We start from the raw sequence: 22377 nt of genomic DNA on the forward strand, positions 1-22377 counted from the left end.
CAAAGTGACCTGCAGTTGAGTTGAGGTGTGTGATAATGGAACACAGTAATCATAATTTCTTCACTCCAGGAGTATGTGAGCTGTTTTTGTTGTATGTGCTTTTGCCCTTCAGGGGGCGGTGTGGTGCATGCATGCAGACAACACGCTTAGATTTGATGAAAAGACACAAAAAAGGATGTCACGGCAAAGCTGCGGTGATGTAATTCATTTTTCAGCAGAGTACAAAAAGATGCCTGTGCGGTTATATATAATCTTTCCATAAATGTTGCTGCAGTGTTTGCTTTTGATTATTTATTTATATTTCCTACACTGGAACTTTGATGGTATTTTAAAACAATAACAAACAAAAATGATGAATCCAAAAAGTCAAGTCTATTTTTTCCTTCAACTCTAGACATGTTCTCTCTACAACCAATGGAGTACTCGCGTTTGTAGTTGTAGAATATGCATACGGTCCATGGGTCATAGTTTGAAAATGGCTGAACAAGACCATCAATTGTGAGTCGGGCTCTGGCAAATTCCAAGTGACTGGACAAAATCTCCACCCACCACACAAGGAAATCTTGTTGGAAGCCTTCCGAGGAAAGTGCAAGTGGAAATCAGATGACTCATGCGTTGCTGTCCATGTGCCGCGAATAAGAATCGGCGTGTCAACCTCTGACTGTACATTGCGCGTCGCGTCCGAGGCTGTCTTGACTCCGGATACGTCTGACCTTGCCTCACTCGTTAATTTGCGCTCATGCTGATTGCCAAGCGAATGCATGTCATACTTTCACACCTCCAATATGGAGGCTGTCACTGTTGTGGGTAACAAACTCAACTCAACTCAAATGTATTTATAGAGCACTTTCAAACAGCCATCGCTGCATACAAAGTACTGTACATGGAGCAACTATCATATAACTGGATACTCAACCTACTTAATTGATAGTCCCTCAAAGAAAACAACAGAGTTTTTAAAAAACATTATTGCTAATCTCACAATTTGAACCCACCAGCAAATTCTAATCATGGAGGATTTCAGGTGGCAACCATAATTCCGGTGCCAATTTCAAAAATGTATTTCATTTTCTAGCACATCAGGTTTGGGAGATTTTTAAACTGTAATAAGCTTGAACAATAATGATTATAACATGCGTTGTAATTTATCCATCCATCTATCCATTTGATGATCCGCTCTATCTTCACTAAAGTCGCATGCCATGCTGGAGCCAATGCCAGCTGTCTCCGGGCAGTAGGCGGTGGACACCCTGAATCGGTTGCCAGCCAATCGCAGGGCACACATAGACAAACAACCATTTGCACTCGCAATCACACCGAGGGGCAACTTAGAGTGTTCCATTAACCTCCCATGCATGTTTTTGGAATGTGGGAGGAAACCGGAGTACCCGGGGAAAACCCATATAGGCACAGGGAGAACATGCAAACTCCACACAGGAAAGCTGAAGCCGGAATCGACCCCTGTCTCTGCACTGTGAGACCGACACACTAACCGGTTGATCTCCAGGCCGCCATATATGTAATCACTATATTATTATTATTATTATTATTATTATTATTATTATTATTATTATTATTATTATTATTATTATTATTGTTGTTATTGTTACCATACTATTATTTTTTTAATCATTATTATTACCTCATTGAGTTTTTTTTAACTGCTATTTTCAGTTTGGCTCTTCACTCTCTATGCCATGTAAAGAATGATCAAAGAGTGAAAAGTTTAAGATTGAAAACTTTGCTTTGAGCTCTCGGATTTCACAGCCTGAAAGCCCAGGCAACTTGCAGCAGTTTACCTTTGTGTCCCCACTCTGTTTTTTTTTCCTCATCCGTAGTCTGTGTGTAGTCCAAGTAATTCTATCAAATAGACGTGTGTGTATATTGTACTGTCAATAATGCCCCACATGCAGGATTTAGCTCCAAAAGGCTTACACTTCTTAAATATTGAGAAAAAATTTTTTCAAAATAATAATCAAATGGATACCCATGTTTTGAGTCAGAAAGCAAGGTGTCATGAGTGGCTGAACCTCTCTGGTTTGTTGTGGTGTCCGAGCTGCAAAGCGAACATGGCCCCAGCCCCCTCCACGGCCCTGACTTGCGGCACCTCAATTTGGCTTTTGTAAAGGAGGAGGCGAGGCCTCCTGTCATGCTGCCTACTGGGTTTAGAACTCGTGCTTGGAGTGTTCCAGAGGCCCCGTGATTAATGGTGGCGAACTCAGAGGGGGCAGCCAGGGAGACACTTTGGGTTGGAAAGCCTGTGCAACTTGAATGCACAAGTGGAAGGAGTTTTGCCAAAGCGTGTTTTAGTCTTCTACAATGCAGCCTCGGAAATGTTCCATATGAAATAACCACTGAAGCACACGTCATTCGAAGCAGGGATCGTTTTATTAAAAAAATAATTGACATCATTCAGTACGAGCACTCTCCTGCTCATTCCACTGTCGTTCGTATGACTATTTACAGGGGACATGTAAGAAAAGAGACCAAAAAACATGCAACAATACTATGAACATCCGCCACAAAACCTTTTAGTTTGTTTTTTTTACAAGCTGCATTAATGTCCTTTGGCAGCGCAGTAATTCATTCTTAAACCCAATCGGTTCATGTACAGTAGTTGGATGAAAACCTGTGAGAGTTGTACGCTGTGGGATTTTTGATGAGCGATGCTAATGAGAGCTAGTAAACATATGATTGAGATGAGGACGGTCACTAATGGGCCCCGGGGCCACTTTGGAATGTGCTGAGGCCAAGCATGTGCAGTGCTGCCTTCACATACTGTCATGATTCGGTTTGGGGACCATCAGGTGGCACTGTAAGGCTCCCCTGGCAGCTGCACACCTGTTGGTCATTTGGTAATTAGTTGTATAAAAGGACTCCTACCCGAACACTCAGTGTCGGTCGGGTCATTGTTGCTTCTCGCTACTGTCATGTGTGTTGCTGTTTGCGCTTGTTTTCTGTCATGTTTAGTTAATTGTTATGTTTTAGATTTAGTCATGGTTTTTGTTTGATACTTTGGACTTTGTGTGTTTTGGATTTAGTTTTCTTTGTTTTAAATACAATTCTTCAAATACACACCGCTCCTCCCTCCTGCCTACTTTTTGGGGTCCACCACCACCTTGCTACGCGACACATAACAGTGACCCCACTTTGGAGTCGTGGGAGATGCGAGCCATCATTCCGTCAGGTGTTTGCCTTTGCCTTGTGAGAGCAATCTTGAGATTGGAGCTCTGGATGCTTGCAGTTGAACATAACTCAATTCGCCTGACAAGAAGAAGCACTTTGGGCAAAAGTCAACAAATCTTCAAGATGTTGGTTGCCATTCCCAGTTGAGGTTTACCATCAAACTGAACATAAAACCATGAGAATGATCAATTCCAACAATCACAAATATATTTTTAGTCAGTGATGCTAAGACATAACGGGAAAGCCATATAGAACTCTTTCAGCAACTCAAGTGCAGCGGGATCCCCTTTCCTATGCTGAAAGGCATATAGAATCCTTTCAGCCACTGAACTGAACTTAAACCCTGCAGCAACACCTCTATACAGTCAATGAACCTGTATGCACAGTTGTGTATTCTTTATCCTCTGCAAAGAGCTGAGTCGAAATGTCTATATTGTAAAGATGTTCATTTACAGTATACACCTCAGTCTGTGGAAATTCTTTAATTCTTGACATTCTATTTAAATATGTAATTGCTGTGTGTTTTTTACAGTACTGCATAATAACACTGGCCAACAAATGTTTACATTTTTTCTCAATTTTTACATTCATATTATTCTCAATTTTTCTGGTGCCAATTCTTAATCTGCCCTTATTTTTTTCCCTGGCACATCAGATTTTCATAATATGAATAATAATAATAATAACGGTGGAGTTTTTTCTGAAACGACATAGCTGTGAGTTACAACATGTGATAAAAATTTTAATGCGCAAACTGAAATTGATCAAACTGAAAACAAAAAAATGAAAAATATCTTCAAAACCTGATGTGCTCGAAAAAAATGTCAACATTTGTTACATTAGCGTCAAAAATATGTTTCAGGAAATGTAAAGCCGTCAGTGTTGAGCAGTTTAATTCAACCTTTAAAAAAAACACATCGCAATTTTTTTGTGAGGAGCGCGGAAGAGAATAATGACATTTTTAATCGTTTCATTGGGGAAAGACGATTTAAGACACTTATGATTTACAGTAGGAGCGTGGTAATGGTACAAATTAAATGTGTGTGTCAAGCCACCGCTGCTTAAAGTTGCGTATCTAAAGTATGCCGGATCACAGTTAGAAGCAAATGAGGACGGGTGGGAATAACGCATGAGGTTAAAGACATGGCGAGGAAGGGCACGCAAAAAACTAGGGCGCTCTTGACTCATTTTGGCTCCTGCACTCCCTCTTGCGCCTCATCGTGCGGTTCCGGAACCAGATCTTGGCCTGGTGAGGCGTGAGCCATGGGCTCGTTGACAACTCCGCCCAGCGAGGGCCATGGAAGTACGGGCTGCAGCAGGATCCCATCTCCGGCTCTCAGCGGTCACGTGCCGCTTCCCGGGAAGATGAGCCTGTATATCCATCCCCGGTCTGGAAAGCACACACAAGAGTAACATGTAACAAGTCTACCATACTGCCAAGACCGCCCCAGCCAGCAGGTGTTGAAGGTCTGAGACAAGTTCAGGGCCCTTGTTTTTTCACGGCTCTTCAGGCACACTTCAGACAGACAGTCAGCCAGCCTTTCGACTGTTGTCGTGTGCTCCATGAAGTTTGGCTCCCGAAGCAAGAGTCTGAAGGAAACATCTGACGCCACTCCGGCCGCCTGACAGGCCGCATTCATCATGGCGACACGCATGGGCACACCTGCCACGGCCCAATCTCAGTCACTTAAAATGTTGCCTCAGGGCATTCACGAGAAATAACCACTACCGGACGAGTGTGTTGATAACGATATCACATACAAGGCTAAATAGGTACTTAATAAGGCTGAGTGACATAAGAGGATGAGGTGCACGTCTTAGAAACAGCTGATCGTATAGGAGGTAATGACGTCTTGTTATTCAACGCCTGCCAATTTGTCTCTCGCATTCAATGCAAGGTCTGCAGCATCTGATACTCGCCCTTCAGCATCCAAGATATCTCTGTAGCACGGGTGTCGAACAAGACCTGAAGGTCCAAATCTGCACATCACCTGATTGGGGTCTCATGAAGCAACATAAATGTGTCTACTTGGTTTATTGTTTGTTGTTTCAAGTGTGGTCTCCATTAGTTTTCGCCATGGGGAGCACTAAATCTTTCTTCACAGAAATTACAGGCAAATTAAGCTCTATTCGTTCACAAATCATAATCATATGAGTATCCTTTGCCTCAACGGTTGAACACAAATGAATAAGATGGCTGTCCTCTGGCTTCCATCGTGAGAGTCTAGGTCATTGCTTATGCATCCAAGTTTTGGAGAGGGATCTCGGTACCTCAGACAGCTTGCAGCTGCAAATCACCAAATAAGAGGAGGTCATGTTCTTCCCTTCATTGGAGACGGAGCACTTTGGCAGCCTGTCCCCCAAAAGCTGTGCTCTACTGGGGGCAGACTGTGCACTCTGGGAGGGGCCCGTGGAGCTGCCAGCTCATCAAATCAAGAAATTCAAGGCATAAATAATATCTGTGCATGTAGCTCAACGCAAGATGAAAGTAAAAAATACGAATTTGGAAGAGCAAGGTGGAAAATCGGAACGATATTTACCAGGAAACACCCCGTGGTCACGTGCTCGTGAGCTGCCCAGTGGCTGAGCTGTGGGTGACCAAAGTCAACTTGAAGCGTTCGGGCTACTTTTTTCAAACAGCGTCGTCATCTAAGAACGGTGGCGGTGGCAGCAGCAGGAACAGCAGCGGTAGTCTAATCATAGCTTAAAGGATTTTTTTTAAAGAGTTGAGGGGAGTGTAAATTAAGGAATACACAAAGGACTGACGTCATCGTGGAATGCAGAAGGAGCGACAAACCTTACTTAAAATTTTTTAAAAACTTACTTTTTGGTGCGGAGCGATGATACGACCCATTCGTTGTTATTTCTTGTATTGCTAAAATGAGATTTCGCATGTGTCTGCAACGCCTCAATTGTATTTGTTGTGGTTGATTTTTCTTTCCTTTTTTGTTTTTAATGAGGCGTGTTGTCAGGATTTAAGCGTCCGGCTATGGCTATTTGCTGAACGGCACCAAAATATTTACTTTACGAAACATTTTTATACGGTTAAAAAAGTCTCCGTTTGGGCTATTGTGATCCGTGTGTGTAAATTAAATACACGCGTTATGTACAGCACGCCACCTTCCCAAGTTGGCTTGTATTTAAAAATAAAAAAACAATCGTGTGATTTTAAAATGAGGTACGTTCTGAATATTTCTTAAGAGCATTTTAGAAAGTTGTTTTTGTTTTTGTTAAACAGCACAAACGTTTCTAACTTTCATTTCTTGTTGCAGCGGGCTTCCCCGGGAAAGGCCACGAGACAAAGCTCGCCTGTCAGCGCACAAAGACAAGAGAGACAACTAGCTTTTACTTTCTCGACGCAAAAATCTGTGTTCACTACAGTGAATAAATACATGCTGCATACAGTACTGCATAACAAGTGGCCCGTGGCCAATGCGAACGTGTCGATTGTGTTTCGCATTCATTTGAGGGTCATCGCATCAAGCGAAATTATTGGTATTCTAATTACACAGGCACCGCAAAGTGAATAAAACAAATATTTGCTGTCGCACAAACGTGCAAACGTGGCGGTCATTGTGCCCGAGTGTTTCACCTGCATGCATAATGATGTGAACAGCGGCAAGAAGCAAATGTTTCCATCCACGCCTCTCGCCATTGATGGACGGTGCACTCTCGCTTGCATTTTGCAAAGGAGCCTTCTTCCTCCCTCTTCAGCTTCACTTCAGTTTCACCTGAACCACTTGGTTTAACTGACCTATTTTCCATTTTCTAAAGGTGAACATTTGCCTAATTCGTTTTCAGAATAATTGAATGTTTATTATAAAACCATTCGTTTGGAAATGTTCTAATAAAACATCTTTTTACGATGAAGAATGGGGTCATTTTACATTGAAATGGCTTCCTAAGCAGATTTCATAAATGACTTTTAGTTGGCTGGGCTACGATACGTGCATATACGTGATGCTATAAGTCGGCTAATTGTCATGCGGAGAATCACTATAAAACTGAGAATGCGAGTAAAAATGAAACACTTCCATTTAGTGGTGTCAGGGCAAATACAAAGCATTCCTGTTGCTGATTGTCCATATTATTGTTGTTTTCGCTCTAAAAGATGGGAAGGACCCACTGAGTTGGAGGGGAAAGTCGTGCAAGTGCTTGCATGACTTTTGCGAGCATTTGCGAGCATTTCCTCACATGCAATGCACCGCTGAACACGCGCTGCATTGGCGTGATATAGAAAATGTGACGTACAAGCTCCGCAAGGCCATCATTTAGCTCGCCTGCATCGCGATTCTTCCTGAACTCTGTTTGAACCGCCTGAGTAGCAATAAATCATTTTTTTCGGCCTCACACGCTTGCGCGCGTGTACACACACACACACACACACACACACACACGCACACACACACGGTCGCCGGTCGCTCTGGGTGTCACACCCTTTACAACTTCTCTTCCCATCCCCTTTCATCTTACCTCCTCCTGCTGACAACAACCAAGACATTTTCAGTAAAGGATTAAATAATAGGTTCGAAAAAACGCTGCTTGGACCTTGACGTTTGCATGTCAAATCTTGAAAATGCTTTACGTTAAACAGGTCTCTGTAAACAAAAACAATCTCTCTCTCTCTCTCCTCTCTCTCTCTCTCTCTTTTTCTCTCTCTCTCTCACACACACACAAACACACACCACCTCTTTTGTTATGTTGCAGAGATAGTGTGTGTGTTGGGCGCGCGCGCATGCGCAGACAGTCTGGCGAGATAAGATGAGACGGAGGGAGGAGGCGTTAATGGGCAGAGAGGATGCTGCCGGTTGAAACGCTGCATATAAATGGCGCTGTTCTGGCACACGGCGAAGATTGATGGTTCCTGTGCCCTATATTGCTGTAAACAATGCAGGGCCAAATGAAAGGACTGCAGTTTGCTCACTACACTTTCCGACTCAGCCCAAAACACACAATACAAACACAGGCTGTGTCAATTCCACATCCAAGCAAGCATGCGCGCAAACACGCGGTTTATTTGGGCCTGCTGCATGCATGCATGGACGCTAATGCGCCGGCTGACAGAAAGACACAAATCATGCTGCTGTGAGAGCATGAAAAAAGCAATCAGGATTTCGATTTGGCGAAATTGTTTGACTTTCGAAAGACATGAAATGCACATCCAGTTGTGAAAGGTCCCGTTAAAAAGATTGCAACGTAAATGGATCTTGATCAGTCACCGAATTCTCACTGTTCCTAGTACTTTGGCCACCTAAAGCTACACGAGGGCAAGGTTGGTCCACACGTTTGTCCTGCAAGCGGTGCTGCTGTGTAGTTGCACACTAGTGCAAAATTCACCATGCACAAAACAAGAGCAAGGCGCCGGGCAAAACGTTTATTTGAAGCTTGTTCCCTTTCTGCTGCCGGATGGACCCAATGTTGTGGCTATTCACGTTGTAAACAAAAACTCCGATGGAACGAGTCTGAAAAGAAACACGTGGGACGTTCGCTTCAAAGAGGATACAACAGATCACAGTGTGATGCCCTGTGCGCAGTAACATATCGATAAAGAACTCGAAACTCTTTGACGTAACCGATTTGAATTTAACCGTCAGGCAAGTGCTCAGGAAACACTTACGGTGGTAGTTTGTAGCATCATAACGAGAGTTGTTTCGAACATTTTGGTTACCCATATCAGCACAAGTGGGGGAATCGAAAGATTATCAACAGTTCTCCGTGCAATAAATTCAAACTTGCGCCCAAAATAATCATGTACTGATTTTATATTGACACCTCGATGATCGTGTCAATATAAAAAAAAGTAATACATTTGTAAATTACACGTCGAAATTCAAACTATTATTGCTATTGTACAATTTTCTTTATAAATTATATTGATATCTGTTATTTTTATTGGAGTCATCCCTAGATAGATGATTTGTCTGCCACAGCCCAACGGTGACGGGTCATGAAAGTTGACTTTGATCCTGCGTGTTGTTCCGGTGTGTTGCGGCGTCCAAGTCCATTTGGGATATTTAATTTTTTATTGCTTGCAAATCAATCGGCTGCTGGCCATTTCAAATGTGTCTTTTACGAGAAAAAAAATGAGCACAAAAAGGACGCGGTTCATCTGCTGCCCGGAAAAAAATGGGATTTATGATTTGATGGCACACCCAGTGGTGGTGTCGCTGACATACTGGTCACTGCGAGAGCGCTCGCACGCACTCACAAACGCGCACACACACTCACGCGCGCAAGTCAGCAGTGTGACCCTTGTTTCAACTTGCAGCCTTTGCAGCAGCTGCCACCGCTGCACAAAAAACGACACTTTTCATCACCTTGCATAGTGGTTCATGCTCACTTGAGAACACTATGTGTGTTTGCTGTGCGCATAAAAACGTCAAACCGACAACAACATATAGATGTTTTTGTATTATTCATTCGTTCATTATTATTATTATTATTATTATTATTATTATTATTATTATTATTATTATTATTATTATTATTATTGTTGTTGTTGTTGTTGCACCATTCAAACATTTCGACTACTCTGTAAATATGTTTCAGCACCTTATAGAGTCCAAGCACTGGGGCGAGAATAAATCCGTTCGAGTGTGCCAGGGTGTAATTGGTGCATCTGAAAATCCAGAGCGATTCAGCAGTCAGAAGAAGATACAAGCATTTAAAAAATCTCTGGGGCTGAGTGAGTGTTTAGGAATGTAAAAGAGTGAAGCAGAGACGAGTTGCATACGTCCAGCGTGACGATAGAGGCTACCTCACCCGCAACACAAATCTGCTTCATTTACGATCATAAAAGGCATTGCTACGTCAAGGGTTTCAAGAGCGACGAGATTGCATTACATTACATTACATTGAGGGTGGTCTTCTGACGGGTAAAACACAAACTGAACTAAATCCACATATGAAGTTGAGCATATTTCCAAACTTCCCACAGCTCCTCTGCAGAGTGACCCGGCGCGTGAAAGATTTGAATGCACCTTAAATCTCAGACATGACTCATCCAATCAAACAGTTAGAAATTATTCAAAGTGCAAATGAGAAATGAATAAGAAGTCCCTTGAATATGGTTGCCTTATTTTACTGGGGCAACGTGTTGGTCTTGAGAAGATAACATAAAGTTAAACTTTGCGGTTTTGAATTTGGGGGACAAATATGACTGATGACTGAACAGTAACTTTAGTCCTGCTAAATGTTTTCTTTGATAACTGTGCTATTCCAAAATGCCAGAAATCAATTCAAAAATCTATTGTTTTAATAAAACTGGATTTTTTAAAAAACGAAACAAAAAGGTTTGACTCGTGATTTATATAAAAAAATTGTACACAGCTTGCTCATTCTGCCAGGTTTTTTTTTTTCAATCAAGAGCACAACTGTGATGTCAAAACGTGACGTCTGCCTCCCGCTATGGGTCAAACGATTGGATTTCGGTTTATGTTTGGGAAACAAACATGTAGGCTTACATGGCAAAGACTCCCGGAAGTCCCTGTCCAAACGTTCAATCAAAAGAGGATGGATGGGCTCACCTTTGATGTTCTGAAGAAACACACGTCTTCCCCTTGCTGCCCTCGGCATGACTTTTATGACGACTCATTTCCTTTTCAATGCACGCACCAACGTTCCCAGAGCGCTGACAATAAATGGTCGAAATAATTTGGGGTCATTGGCACTTGAATTTGGAGATAGGTGCAAGTAAATGCGCTTGCGTGGAAGCTCACCTGAACGGGATTCCCAAAGGGAGTGAGACATGGCGGAGTCGTGACCCGCCCCCAGGCGCATAGAACCGAACCGAGGCCAACGGGACCCGAGCCCGAGCGGGTCACGGGGCGGGAGGTGGCTGAGCATCCATGTTGAAACGGGCCTAATGGGACAGAAAATGTGTCCTTGGTGTGAACTCGGCCCTCTCACATGCATGTCCCCCCCCCCCCCCTCTCGATCCCCCCACCGCCTCCATGAGTGACCCCCACAAACTTCTTCAATCATGTACCTTTTCAGCGTGGCGACACGGAGGCGAGAAAAAGACCAGTGGAGGGATGCTGCATGTATGCCGACTGTGGCCGGCACATCCATTTCTCCAACGTGTCCACCAACATAAAGGCTCCTGCGCTCATTTTTCAGCCGCGTCACTTCGCTTTTCTGCGGAGGGGCAACCTCCCTCTATGAGCACCATTTCACGCTTGTGCCCCAGCATCAGCAAGTCTCACCTCACACCACATGCACGCACATTTTGTCATGCAGGTTCTATTCTCCACATCAAACTGTCTTTAATCCGAACATTTTGCATGTGCAGTGAGAGATTGATGGTGGAGAATGGCGCTTGCATTTGTGCCAAGAAAGGAAAAGCAAATCATAGTACAATTTTACAAATATATCAGATTGGTGTCCATTTTGTTTATCTTAAATTATGTTTGGATGCATTTAACCGTACAGTTGTGCGCACAAAAATAGAGTATAAACAAGTCGGCTTTTCCGCCATGTTTTTCAATGGGCAGTGTTTTGCTTGGATAACAACAACAACCAAAAAAGGGTCGGAAAAAACACGTCCTCCGCAAGCTTAAGGCCATACTGCTCCTATCCTCCCTTTTAACTAACACAACGTGCTGCAAATCAGGATTTGATTCACTTAATTTTGTAGGTTGGGAAATGTGTTCTGTGGACAAGAAAAGCAGGCTGACTGGAGAGGGTGTACAAAGTCAATATGACGATTTCCCCAAACAATGGCGACCCCCCATACATACTGCAAATGTCCTCTAAATTGATTCGCATGCAGCTTTGTGTTCAAGTCACGCACGCGCACGCATTCAAATGCGCAACGATAGCGGCAGGGTTAATCGACAATTTAAAAAAAACTGTGGTTCTCTTTTCTATACACGAGTAAATCAAATTGTGCCGGCAACGAACCAAAGAGTCACCAAACGTATAGCAAACTATAGATGACACTCACTATTTTATTGAGCAATATGATTTGCACAAGTACACTCCGTTTATTGCATTTCACAATAGTCCGTTTTTAAAAGGTCCTAAACACAACACCAACACCACGAAACCAAACTGTAAATAAAAAAAAATCCTCTTTCTGAAATACACGAGGTAATTGTCACATTTGTATCCTAAACATACAAGTTCAAGATCAGTGGTGTGTTTCAGCTTGTCCCCCCCCTCCCCCCTAATACCAAAAATAACGACTTTGATGTCCTTCCAGTGTTTGAAATAAATAGATTGTGCATTTCACTTGGGCAAAAGAATGGCCCACAAGAATATTTGGATTAAATGTATCATCTGCATTTTTTCCTTCATTCAAAAGAGAATAAAAACAATTTCAAATGAGTTTCAAATAAATTAAACCCTGTTTCACGTATAAAAGAATGCATCGCTATTCGCAGTACTCCATGCTATATAACATGCATTTTATATAACGTCGGACTTGGAGGAAACCGCACACGATGGCTACGACAAAACAAAATAAATAGATCAAATAGAACCAGAATATCTCATCATTCTATAAATAAGCAGTTCTATTGTGTTTTCGTTTTCCGCCTGCGTCGTCCATGTGTGGTTTTATAACCTGGTCATGTCGTCGCCGTGCTGCTGCGCTGCGCTCAATTCGTCGGAGGCCGCCGCAGCGTTGCTGGCGGAGCAAGGGGCCACCGCGCCGGCTGTCGAGGCGATGCCGGAGCCGGACGACGACGACGACGACGCCGACGACGACGAGGACGACGACGAGCGCACTTTGGTGTTGGGCAGCCGGTGGTCCTTTTTCCATTTCATCCTGCGGTTCTGAAACCAGATTTTGATCTGCCGCTCGGACAGGACCAGCGTGTGGGCGATCTCGATGCGCCTCCTCCGAGTCAAATAGCGGTTATAGTGGAACTCCTTCTCCAGTTCCAAGACCTGCTGGCGGGTGTATGCTGTCCGAGACCGCTTGGGCTCCGTCCCGTTGTAGCCCGAGTTCACTGGGCGAGGGTGCGGGGGGAAGGGGGGAAGGGGGGCGAGAAGAAGGACAAGTCGGTATAAAGGAGGGCTGTAAAACAGGGATGTGACTTGAAAGATTTATGGGCACGTTTGGGATATTTGAAAGGCAACTTTCGAAGTTGTGGGGACACCGGCTACAGCCAACTAGGCTAAATTATTAATGCAAGATTACAAAACTGGATTTTTTTCCCCCCTCTCTCTTCCTCGCCAGCCCTTCTTATTCATACGTCCCCTCGCTCTCTCTCCCCCTTTCCATGGCGCAATACATAACAGCAGAAGCCACATGGTGATACGGCTGCCCTGAGTATACCTCGGCTATAAAATTTATGGTGGGTGTAATTACCAATGCCGAGTCGTAAATCCGCCTCAATTGTGCCATTTCAAAAGGCTCGCCTGCTATCGGAGCAAGGGCTGGCAACGAGATGGGAGTCGGGGGTTGATCAAGGGGGGAGAGGGCGGACATAAACACGCAGCTTTTGCCTACCGGTGCTGACGTGAATTTTCTTCATCCACGGGTAGACCACGGGCTGCTTGGACGAGGTGGCGGCGCTGTTGGGATGCTCCGGGAGGGCTTGGTTGCAGGCGGAGGCTGCGGCCGGCGGGGTGGCGGGGGACATGGACAACTGGGGGGTCTCGCACGAGGCGGGCTGGCCCTTGCCTGCGAGGAGGTGCGCCGAGTGGGCTATTCCCGCGTGTCCCCTCGGCGTGTCGGGCTCGGGGATGCTTGCGCAGTTGTACTGGCGTTCTTGGTAGTTGGCCCGCTGCGCAGCATACAAGTCCTGCTGCTGGTGGTGATGCTGCTGTTGCTGCTGCGGCTGGTATCCTGGATCCCTGGCGCGGCCGTAATATTCGGGACTGTGCTCAGGGATGTAGTTGTTTTGCGAATATTCCTCACATGGAGGAAATTTCGGATCAATGTAGTTGGACTCCATCAAATACGAGCTCATGGTCATTAATTTCTGGAGTGCAAAATAAATTTTCTAGCTTTGTCGTTTTTCTGCTCCATAAAGCCCTCCTACTTGCGAGCAGCGCTGTAAAGTTACTTTTACCACGTGACGCGGCCAGCCAATCGCAGCCGACCTAGAGGTACCCGGATAAGGAACCAGAGGTGTTTTGCATACCTTCAGTCGACTCGCCATGCATGGCGTCCTCACGCCAAGTTGCCTGTCTCTCTCGCCCTCTCTCTCTCTCTCGTCTTCTTGTCGTCCCCGCTTGCTCGCTTGCTCCCTCGCTCTCCCTTTCCGCTTATCTGAGCAAAGTCATTGATCTTGGTCGACAAAACTAGTAGCTTACTTGCTGACCAAGGAGAAAAAAAATGAAACGCGGCGATCCCAATTATTCAAGGAACAATACAGCTGTTGCACAACGGATAACAACAACAATAGCTCGTCCCGACAAGCCTGCACAAAGCTCACGAATAAATCCAGCAGCGCTTCAATCAAAAAAATGGACAGAAGAGGAACGGCTTGTGCTTAAGTCTCAAAATCGAGTGCACGATAGGCAAAATGTGCTCGATTTTGAAAACCCACAAATGGGTCAGCTCACTCGAAGATGAGGTGAAGATAAACAGTTAAAACGTAGATGTACCATGTTTTCATATAGGAATTAAGATCCTCTTGATTTCACATTTTTTTATAAATTCATTCAACTATCATGAATTCACTCATTCTTTCCTGAAATCAAGAAAAAAAAACAATTGTTTGATGGTGCATCCATCCATCCATCCATCCATCCATTGTCTACGCCTCAGATCCTCACAGCAGGTGGAGCCTCTGCCGTTTGGCTCCAGGCTAAAGGTGGACGATACAGGACTATCTATGCAGTCAACAACAGTGGTCCTCAAAGTCTGGGACGAGCACCACTGGTTGTCGATGGGGTCCTTTTAGCGTACACGAAAACAATCACTGCCCAAAAGCAGCTCCCTTTTTATTCTTCGTACATTTACATTTCATCTATAATCGTATTATTGAGGTACATTTTTGTTTAACTTTGTATATGCAAACACAATTTTAATTGAGTCACTTTGTAAGTATTTTTTTTCTCGAAATTTGAAGCACAGTGTCTCTGTTCAAACTGCACATAAGGTTGCAGAGGCTTAGAATAATGTTGATTTTTAGGAATCATACCGTGAGTCTGTTTTTATTTTATTTTGGGTCGACAAATAAGTGTAAATGAATTTAGGTGGTACTTATTGTAAACATGACAAACACTGGTCGCCGGCATGGGCGTGCCACAAGAGTAGTTGGCACGTGTGAGCCTTACCGGTGAGCTTTATCAAACTTTTCATGTTGACATTCATTTTGAAATCACACAATTTGGAAATTGTGATATTTTTTTTAAATAGCGCACTTCAAAGGACAACATGAACAAATCATATTGTTTGTAGGGAAAAGCTAGGAGGCGCAACGACCATGAGATGATTTATTAAATATTTTGAACAAAATTGTTACTTCTGAGGGCGGCATTGTGTTAAATTTGCTAGCACGTCGACCTCACAATGCAGATGTGCAGGGTTCAATTCTGGCTCCGGCCTCCCTGTGTGGAGTTTGCATGTTCTCCCAGTGCCTGCGTGGGTTTTCTCCGGGTACTCTGGTTTCCTCCCACATTCCAAAAACATGAATGGTAGGTTGATTGGGCACTCCAAATTGTCCCTCGGTGTGAGTGTAAGCATGAATGGTTGTTCGTCTATGTGTGGCAACCAGTTCAGGGTGTACCTCGCCTTCTGAGAGCTGGGGATAGGCTCCAGCATGCTCGCAACCCTTGTGAGGACAAGCGGATTAGAAAATGGATGGATGATGAGCTGTTATTTCTGAATTTGGAACTGGTAGCCCCTCAGCATTCACGAGTGGCCATGGTGTAGCCCTCATTTGCAAAAGGATGTTGACAGATGAGCATTCGCATCCTCACTGAGCAGAAAATGAACCCTAGTCAGGCCAATGTATGACTGTATCATCAGAAAATATTGAATCACATAAGTGCATTTGGGGGGGAAAAGCATATGAAATGATTAAAAAAAACTTTTTCGCAAAAAAAAAAAGTAAAATTACATAATAAATATGACAAGAGTTTTGTCAGTGGTGGAGAGGGACATATTAAAGACCGAAGGGGTAGCCCCAACCCATAGTTTGCCCACCTTGCTCTAATCTCACACGCCAGTGTTCCCAGTCTGTGTGACTCAGGAGGTGTGGCTGAATTGTGGGCTGACACAGGCCTGCTGGTTTCCAACACATGCCCACCTGCCAGGCTGGGTGGCAGCTTCATTGAATGAGGCAACGTTTGCTGACTGCATTTTGCCATTTTTAGAAGAGGAACCGGAAGCAAAGATCACATCATACGTATGGGTGCACTGGAGCATGTTCAAATGTTGAGCATACAGTGACCACTACACAAAGGTTTACATTGCTGTTGCTCAGTCTACCTGATCACTTTCATTTGTGAGATGTGTTCATGCAAATTTTGTGATGAACGAGATTAGTCTTGATTCTGAATAAATGCTAATTGCACAAGGAATCGTTTTAACCAAAATGATGTTTGCACACGTCATGTTTTATATACAGTTATGACCATAAATTAATATACCCTGGCATGATTTTTCAGCTGATCCGAAGAAAATATAAGGGATCAGGCAAAATAAATGTATTTTTACTTGGAATGGGATTCAGATTCGGCTATAGGAAATTTCAAAACAATGTCGTCATTAAACAGAGCTCAGCAATAAAGAAAATAGTTTGGTCTCCATTCAGAGATATTTTCCCCCAAAGGGCCAATATGTGACCAAGGATTGTTGTGAACAAGTTCAGATACAGGATGTGTGTGTGTGTATGTATGTGTATATGTATATTTATATATATATATAGAGAGAGAGAGATGTATATCTATGAGTGAGAGAGAGAGAAGACAAATATAGATATTGCTGATGCCGTTGGCAAGATTGTAACATTCTATTGTGAATTGCTCTACCAATTCCAAAACATAGCAGAGAGCATAGTTTTGCTGACACAACCCATGTACAGCCAAAATCAAAGCAAAGACCACAAAAAATGTAATTAGTCGGCCATCCTTTTTTATCCGTGGCAGAAGACACACATTCGTAAACACGATTGCTAATTCCAGTGTGGCTACATAGAATCACTTTGATTTTGGTGTCACTGGCATTTGGCCAGAAGGCGTGAGTACATTCACTCTCCTTTTTGCATGAAAGCCTGTCACGGGAATGCTGCACATGCACTTTCTTATCTGCATGGGGTCAACTAACTACGACAGACCAGAGGCTGACTGAAACGTAACCTGTACTTCTTTTCTGACTTCTGCTGGAGGATTAAACAATAATAATAACAACAACAACGATGATGATGACGATGATATCATATGAGGCGGATGAGGATGACGATATGAGAGCTTGCTGCCTTTGCGAGCGCCCGGCTTTGTGGGAAAGGCGCGTGACATTTCTATTAGCGCACGCAAGGATGTCGGAAGCTTTTTATAGCACAATAAAAGCCGTAAATCAGTCCGGGTGAAACGAGCGATGGTTTACAACGAGCTTGAGGAGGTCGCGCAGGGTAGCTGCATGGCGCTCCCCGCCCCGGGTGGGGCTTGTATGGCTCGGCGTCAAGCTTTCCATGCAAACCGAGGCTGGCGGTGAGTTGCAGCTGCCCATGTATTCCCGTAGAGTCGGATTTGCGATTGCTTTCAATTACACACAAATTCGGTTCTACAGGGTACATATAGACAACTAATGCGGATCTCAGCCTTTGTGCAAGTGCGCCGCAACGTCCCAACAAGGAAAGCTGCATCGTGTTCTTTGAAATGGCGTTGCGCGCGATCCAGAGGAAATCATACATGACTGCCTTTGACCTGGCGCTCATATGAATATTCAGTCCCCAACACACGCGGACGCACGAACGCACGCACACACACACACACACACACACACACACACACACACACACACACACACACACACACGCCGTGGCCGACACAAAGGGTCGGCGTGACAGCGCAGATGAAAAATAAGTTTCCTTTGTTCCCAAGTATTTCTCTTGGCTTGCTATTAGCATATACTGACCGCTCGCTAACCTTTCTAGCTGCCAGTCGGGGATCTAATGAGAAAAGGCTGCGATGAAAAATGTCAAATCAGAGATGTGGCCCCGTTTGTGCCTTATAAAAAACGCCAACCTGATTGAGAATCGATGGTGCATTGATTACAATGAAAGTGCACGACCGCTCATCCAACTTCAGTGTGAAGATGTCACCTCAATAATAAATAAATAAATCGATTAATAATAGTAGTAGTAGTAATAGCGACAGTAATAATAATAATAATAATAATAATAACAATAATAAGTTATTGCTATTGTTGTTATTAACATTATTATTATTATCATTAATCAACTCTACTCAACTGTATTTATAGAGCACTTTCAAACAGCCATCGCTGCATACAACGTGCTGTACATGACGAGACAACATCAACATTACAACATGTACATTACAAGACGAAGAAGGGAGTATGTAAGTGCCGTTTGATGTGCGTGGCAATGGGGATGCACGCGGCGGACTAGATTGTCGCGAGGATGCATTTTAATCCAAGTTGGACTGGCTGACCTGCGCTTCACCCCGCGCAGTTGACTGCCGCCAATAGGTCACTGCCTATAGCTTTATTGACGGAGGGACGGAAGCCAATGAATTCCTTCTCCGCATAAACGGCTTTCAGATCGGGCACCCATGCAGTTCAATAACTTGCTCTAATGTATAAGTGAAAAAGAAGAGGCCCTCGGGCAGATTGTTTGCCTGTTTCATTTATTCATCGGACGGCTAATTAAACGGCCCCTTTGGTAATTAAAAGCCGTACACGTGTATGTATTAAATACACACTATGTGGTGGTTCCCCTGTAAATTGGTGGCCCGGTGGCACCTGACCCAAGCGATGCAATATTCTTGATGAAATGGCCATAAAGCGCTTTTAATCCAACCCTATAACAGAATAGACTGCACATGCTTTCCCCCTCCCCCACAGGTGGAAAAACAATGTGTGGTTCCGTTCCAAAAAAAAAGCGGGGGGGACTTTCAATGACATGCAGACACTCTTGAGAGAGGTGAAATATGAACATGCACGAAAAGCGAGAGCCACGCCATGAAGAGTGGCTCCGAGATGTCCCCCTGAAGGCAAGGTGCTTGTCTTGTACTTCATTCGAGCATTCGTGCATCTTACACGACGACGCTGAAGTCGCTTGCGCAACCATTTCCACATGCAAGCATGCACGACTCGTGTCTAACCTTTTTTTTTTGCAGCTGCTCGTCTGCAGCAAGCACACATAGCGAGCTGAGAGAAGTGTCAGATCTCCCCCGCAAGGCAGGTGGACAGGCGACACGGCCCCGCGCAAGCACGCACGCACGCACGCTCTTCCTCGCCCGCAGCCGTGGAAGGATCTGCAAAACACAAAAGAGTCACGAGATCAAACGTGGCGCCTGAAAGAGGCTGCAACATTTACCAAAGGAAGCTCAAAAGAACGAAAACGAAGATAGAAACATCAATAAGGGATTTTTGAACTAAAATATTTGGCTGTTTTTTTAACAATGTGTCTGGAAATATGTGATGACATATTTTATTTGTATTTTGTTCAAAGTTCCGAACATATGGAAACACTTTCATTTTATACTAAATGTATTTTTTGTACATTTATTTTGTTACTAACTTCGTCTTAAATGTTCCTTTTCTGACTGACAAGCAACTTGGTGCAAATAAGTGGAGCGGCTAAGCTAACGGCTAACTTTCTTTCAAAAGAAATATATATATATATATATATATATATATTCCCGTTACGCACACCGTGTGTTTGTAATCATTCGATTGTCAAGAGCGCTGCTTCTCGTGTGTCAGCCTGCAACTCATGAACGTCCATGTGAGGTGAGGGGAAAAAAACTCCACACTCACTGCACGCTAAATTATTTCGATGGCTAATTACAACCTTTTGCGTGTTCGTTCGGTTTTGGGGGACGTTGATTGAATTTTGTGCTGGTTCCTTTTTTAAATGTAAGGCGATTTAATTCCAACCAGAGGATTTGTTTAATTGATGAGAATTGTTTATTTCCGTTTGTATTTTCATACACTGTTCGATCCTCGTTTAATTTTCGCTTCGATGATTGATTTACAAATGGGCAAAACTCGCTGAACAAGGATTGAGGAGAGACATTTAGGACGGGCCGTTTTGACTCAACACTAAACCATAAACCTCCATCACGAGCAAGCCCATTCGCGCAATCAGGTGAAATAGAAGCCGACTTTGTGCTCACATTCGGGAAGCGCGATGCAGTGCGACTTGACGTTTTCAATGTGGGCCGAGACAAAGGAAAAGTCACCCGGAAGTGACCTGTGCGTCTTGAAGAATGACCGTGTCGGCTGCATAGGTCAGAGAAAGCAACAAGAGCGCACGCGCGGCAGCGCGCACACACAAACACTGGCGTCCACGCGCTGCCGCTGAAACACTGTTCCACTTTCAATCTTGAGGCGCGAAAGCGAAAAGTGCATATAAACACAAAATTTGGTTTGGAAGCCATTCCCCTCATTAAAAGGTGTACATTTGGCGTAACGTGGGCTCCACAAATGGACCCCAAATATATACTGGACGTGAAGAGTTTACCGTAAGAGGACACACACACACACACAAGCAAATGCACTTTAGGAGTGTGTCCCGCAGTGCCCCCTAACGGAAGTATACTAAGCATCAGCATGCTCCACACGAAACGCGGATATTAAACAGCCCATCCTAGAAAGGAACAATCTTGTTGCTGATGACGCTGCAATAACAACATGGCAACACAAAGAGACAAGTCAAAATGAAGACGTCACAACTGACATGAGAAAACTGCGTTCAACTGGCCGAGCAGCCTGTAGCTCTACGACACACACACACACACACACACACACACACACACACACACACACACACACACACACACACACAAATACAGTACACTTTAGCTCCCTGACTCATCAACAGCATTAAATTCAGTCAAGCAGACATTTTTTGGGGTAAAGGATTTTTGTTTGCAGGGATTTGAATTTGCACATGCAGCACTACAAATTTTCAGTGGAATATTTCCAGAGCGTTTTCACGGCTGTCTGCAGCACGAAACCACAATGACGCTGCACTCATTCGTCACACACAAACACTCTCAAACGCACACACGCATTTTGTGTTATTCGTTTGGTAGCACAACAACACAATTGCTTACCCAATTAAAAAGACGAAAAGCGCCCGAACACTCACACACACACACACACGCACATAAAGAGTTCCAATTGTTGACAAGTTTTATTTGAATAAATAAATGGCATTGCGCTCAACGACAACGTGCCACTTACCGTAAAAGATGTTTGTAGTTACGATTGGTTTTGACCGTGTTCAATGATCCGAAAATCGTGCGTCAAATCCACGAATGTACACTAGACCCTTTCCAATAAAATGCCATGTGCGACGTCAAAATAATTTGGGGCCGAGTTGCCTGATCGTGCCTTGCAGCGAGCCCTCCGCTGCCCAGATCAGGCGTACACACGCGGGCATGCACGCGGCCAGCCAGCAGCTGTGATCTCCGGACAGTTAAGATTATATATGATGTGTATATATCGAAGGTTTGTCAGCCCTTCCAGGCCATAAAAGCCACTTAAATGACACCACGTGCTTCCCAAGCACCATTCACGGGGCCTGCTGCGGCCAATTGGCATATGTAACCTTGTAAACTTTAAAATACCCGAAAAAAAGAGACTGCCATGCGGGGCAAAACGAGGGGCGTTCAATACAGGCCCACGCTGCAGGGAAAACAGTGGACGCCGATTTTCTCTTCTTGAAAGCACCAAGTAAGTTTGATTGGGATTCAGGTGAGTCCCCTTGATTTCTTATTTTATTCCTTCGCTGGGGGGTTCCCATTCAAGCCCTTGTGCGTTTAAAAACACACCAGGAAAAAAAAAGGACCCCGCGGTACACACGAATTGTGCGCTCCCATGCAATCGTTGCGTCAAGAGCGTGGATGGACGTTGGGAGCAGATGTTGTCTTGTAAAAAGGACAGCAAACTTTAGCTGCATGCGTGTCGTTTTTCCGCATGGGAAGTGGGAGGCGATGCAAGGCCGAGGCGAGGCCCGGGCGAGGCCGGGGCTTCCCTTCCTTCTCCGAGCAAAACAGGAAACAGTTTGTCCGGAAACGGGGGCAATAAAGTTTTAT

The 22377-nt window shown here is 44.2% G+C and overlaps 2 protein-coding genes across 4 annotated transcripts in view; both read right to left on the reverse strand.

Moving 5' to 3' along the window:
- Positions 1-3490: 3490 nt before the first annotated feature.
- The window catches only part of LOC127596032 (homeobox protein Hox-C10a-like), a 50537-nt gene continuing 31650 nt past the window's right edge, over positions 3491-22377 (reverse strand). The window contains exons 2-3 of one of the 3 annotated variants that reach the window (XR_007961359.1): positions 19435-19587; positions 3491-4576 (exon numbers count right to left, since the gene is read on the reverse strand). The gene's annotated coding sequence lies outside the window, so the exon portion shown is untranslated. Of the gene's footprint in view, positions 4577-19434; positions 19588-22377 lie in introns of those variants that run through there. The other 2 variants (XR_007961358.1, XR_007961356.1) reach the window with 2 other exon arrangements.
- Positions 12115-16812, reverse strand: hoxc4a (homeobox C4a). The gene is made up of 2 exons (XM_052058183.1): positions 13643-16812; positions 12115-13139 (listed from the first exon to the last, which is right to left on the reverse strand). The coding sequence occupies exons 1-2, from the start codon at positions 14109-14111 to the stop codon at positions 12745-12747; spliced, it is 864 nt and encodes a 287-aa protein (XP_051914143.1). The 5' UTR covers positions 14112-16812; the 3' UTR covers positions 12115-12744.

Source organism: Hippocampus zosterae, chromosome 2 (genome assembly GCF_025434085.1).
Source record: "Hippocampus zosterae strain Florida chromosome 2, ASM2543408v3, whole genome shotgun sequence".
In the NCBI taxonomy this organism is placed as follows: domain Eukaryota; kingdom Metazoa; phylum Chordata; class Actinopteri; order Syngnathiformes; family Syngnathidae; genus Hippocampus; species Hippocampus zosterae.

Bases quoted from the DNA above. Each gene is read 5' to 3' on its own strand.
- hoxc4a (XM_052058183.1), bottom strand. From the start codon at position 14,111: ATGACCATGAGCTCGTATTTGATGGAGTCCAACTACATTGATCCGAAA. The intron at 13,140-13,642 runs GTAGGCAAAAGC...ACCCTCGCCCAG, and splicing joins GAAAATTCACGTCAGCACCG to TGAACTCGGGCTACAACGGG.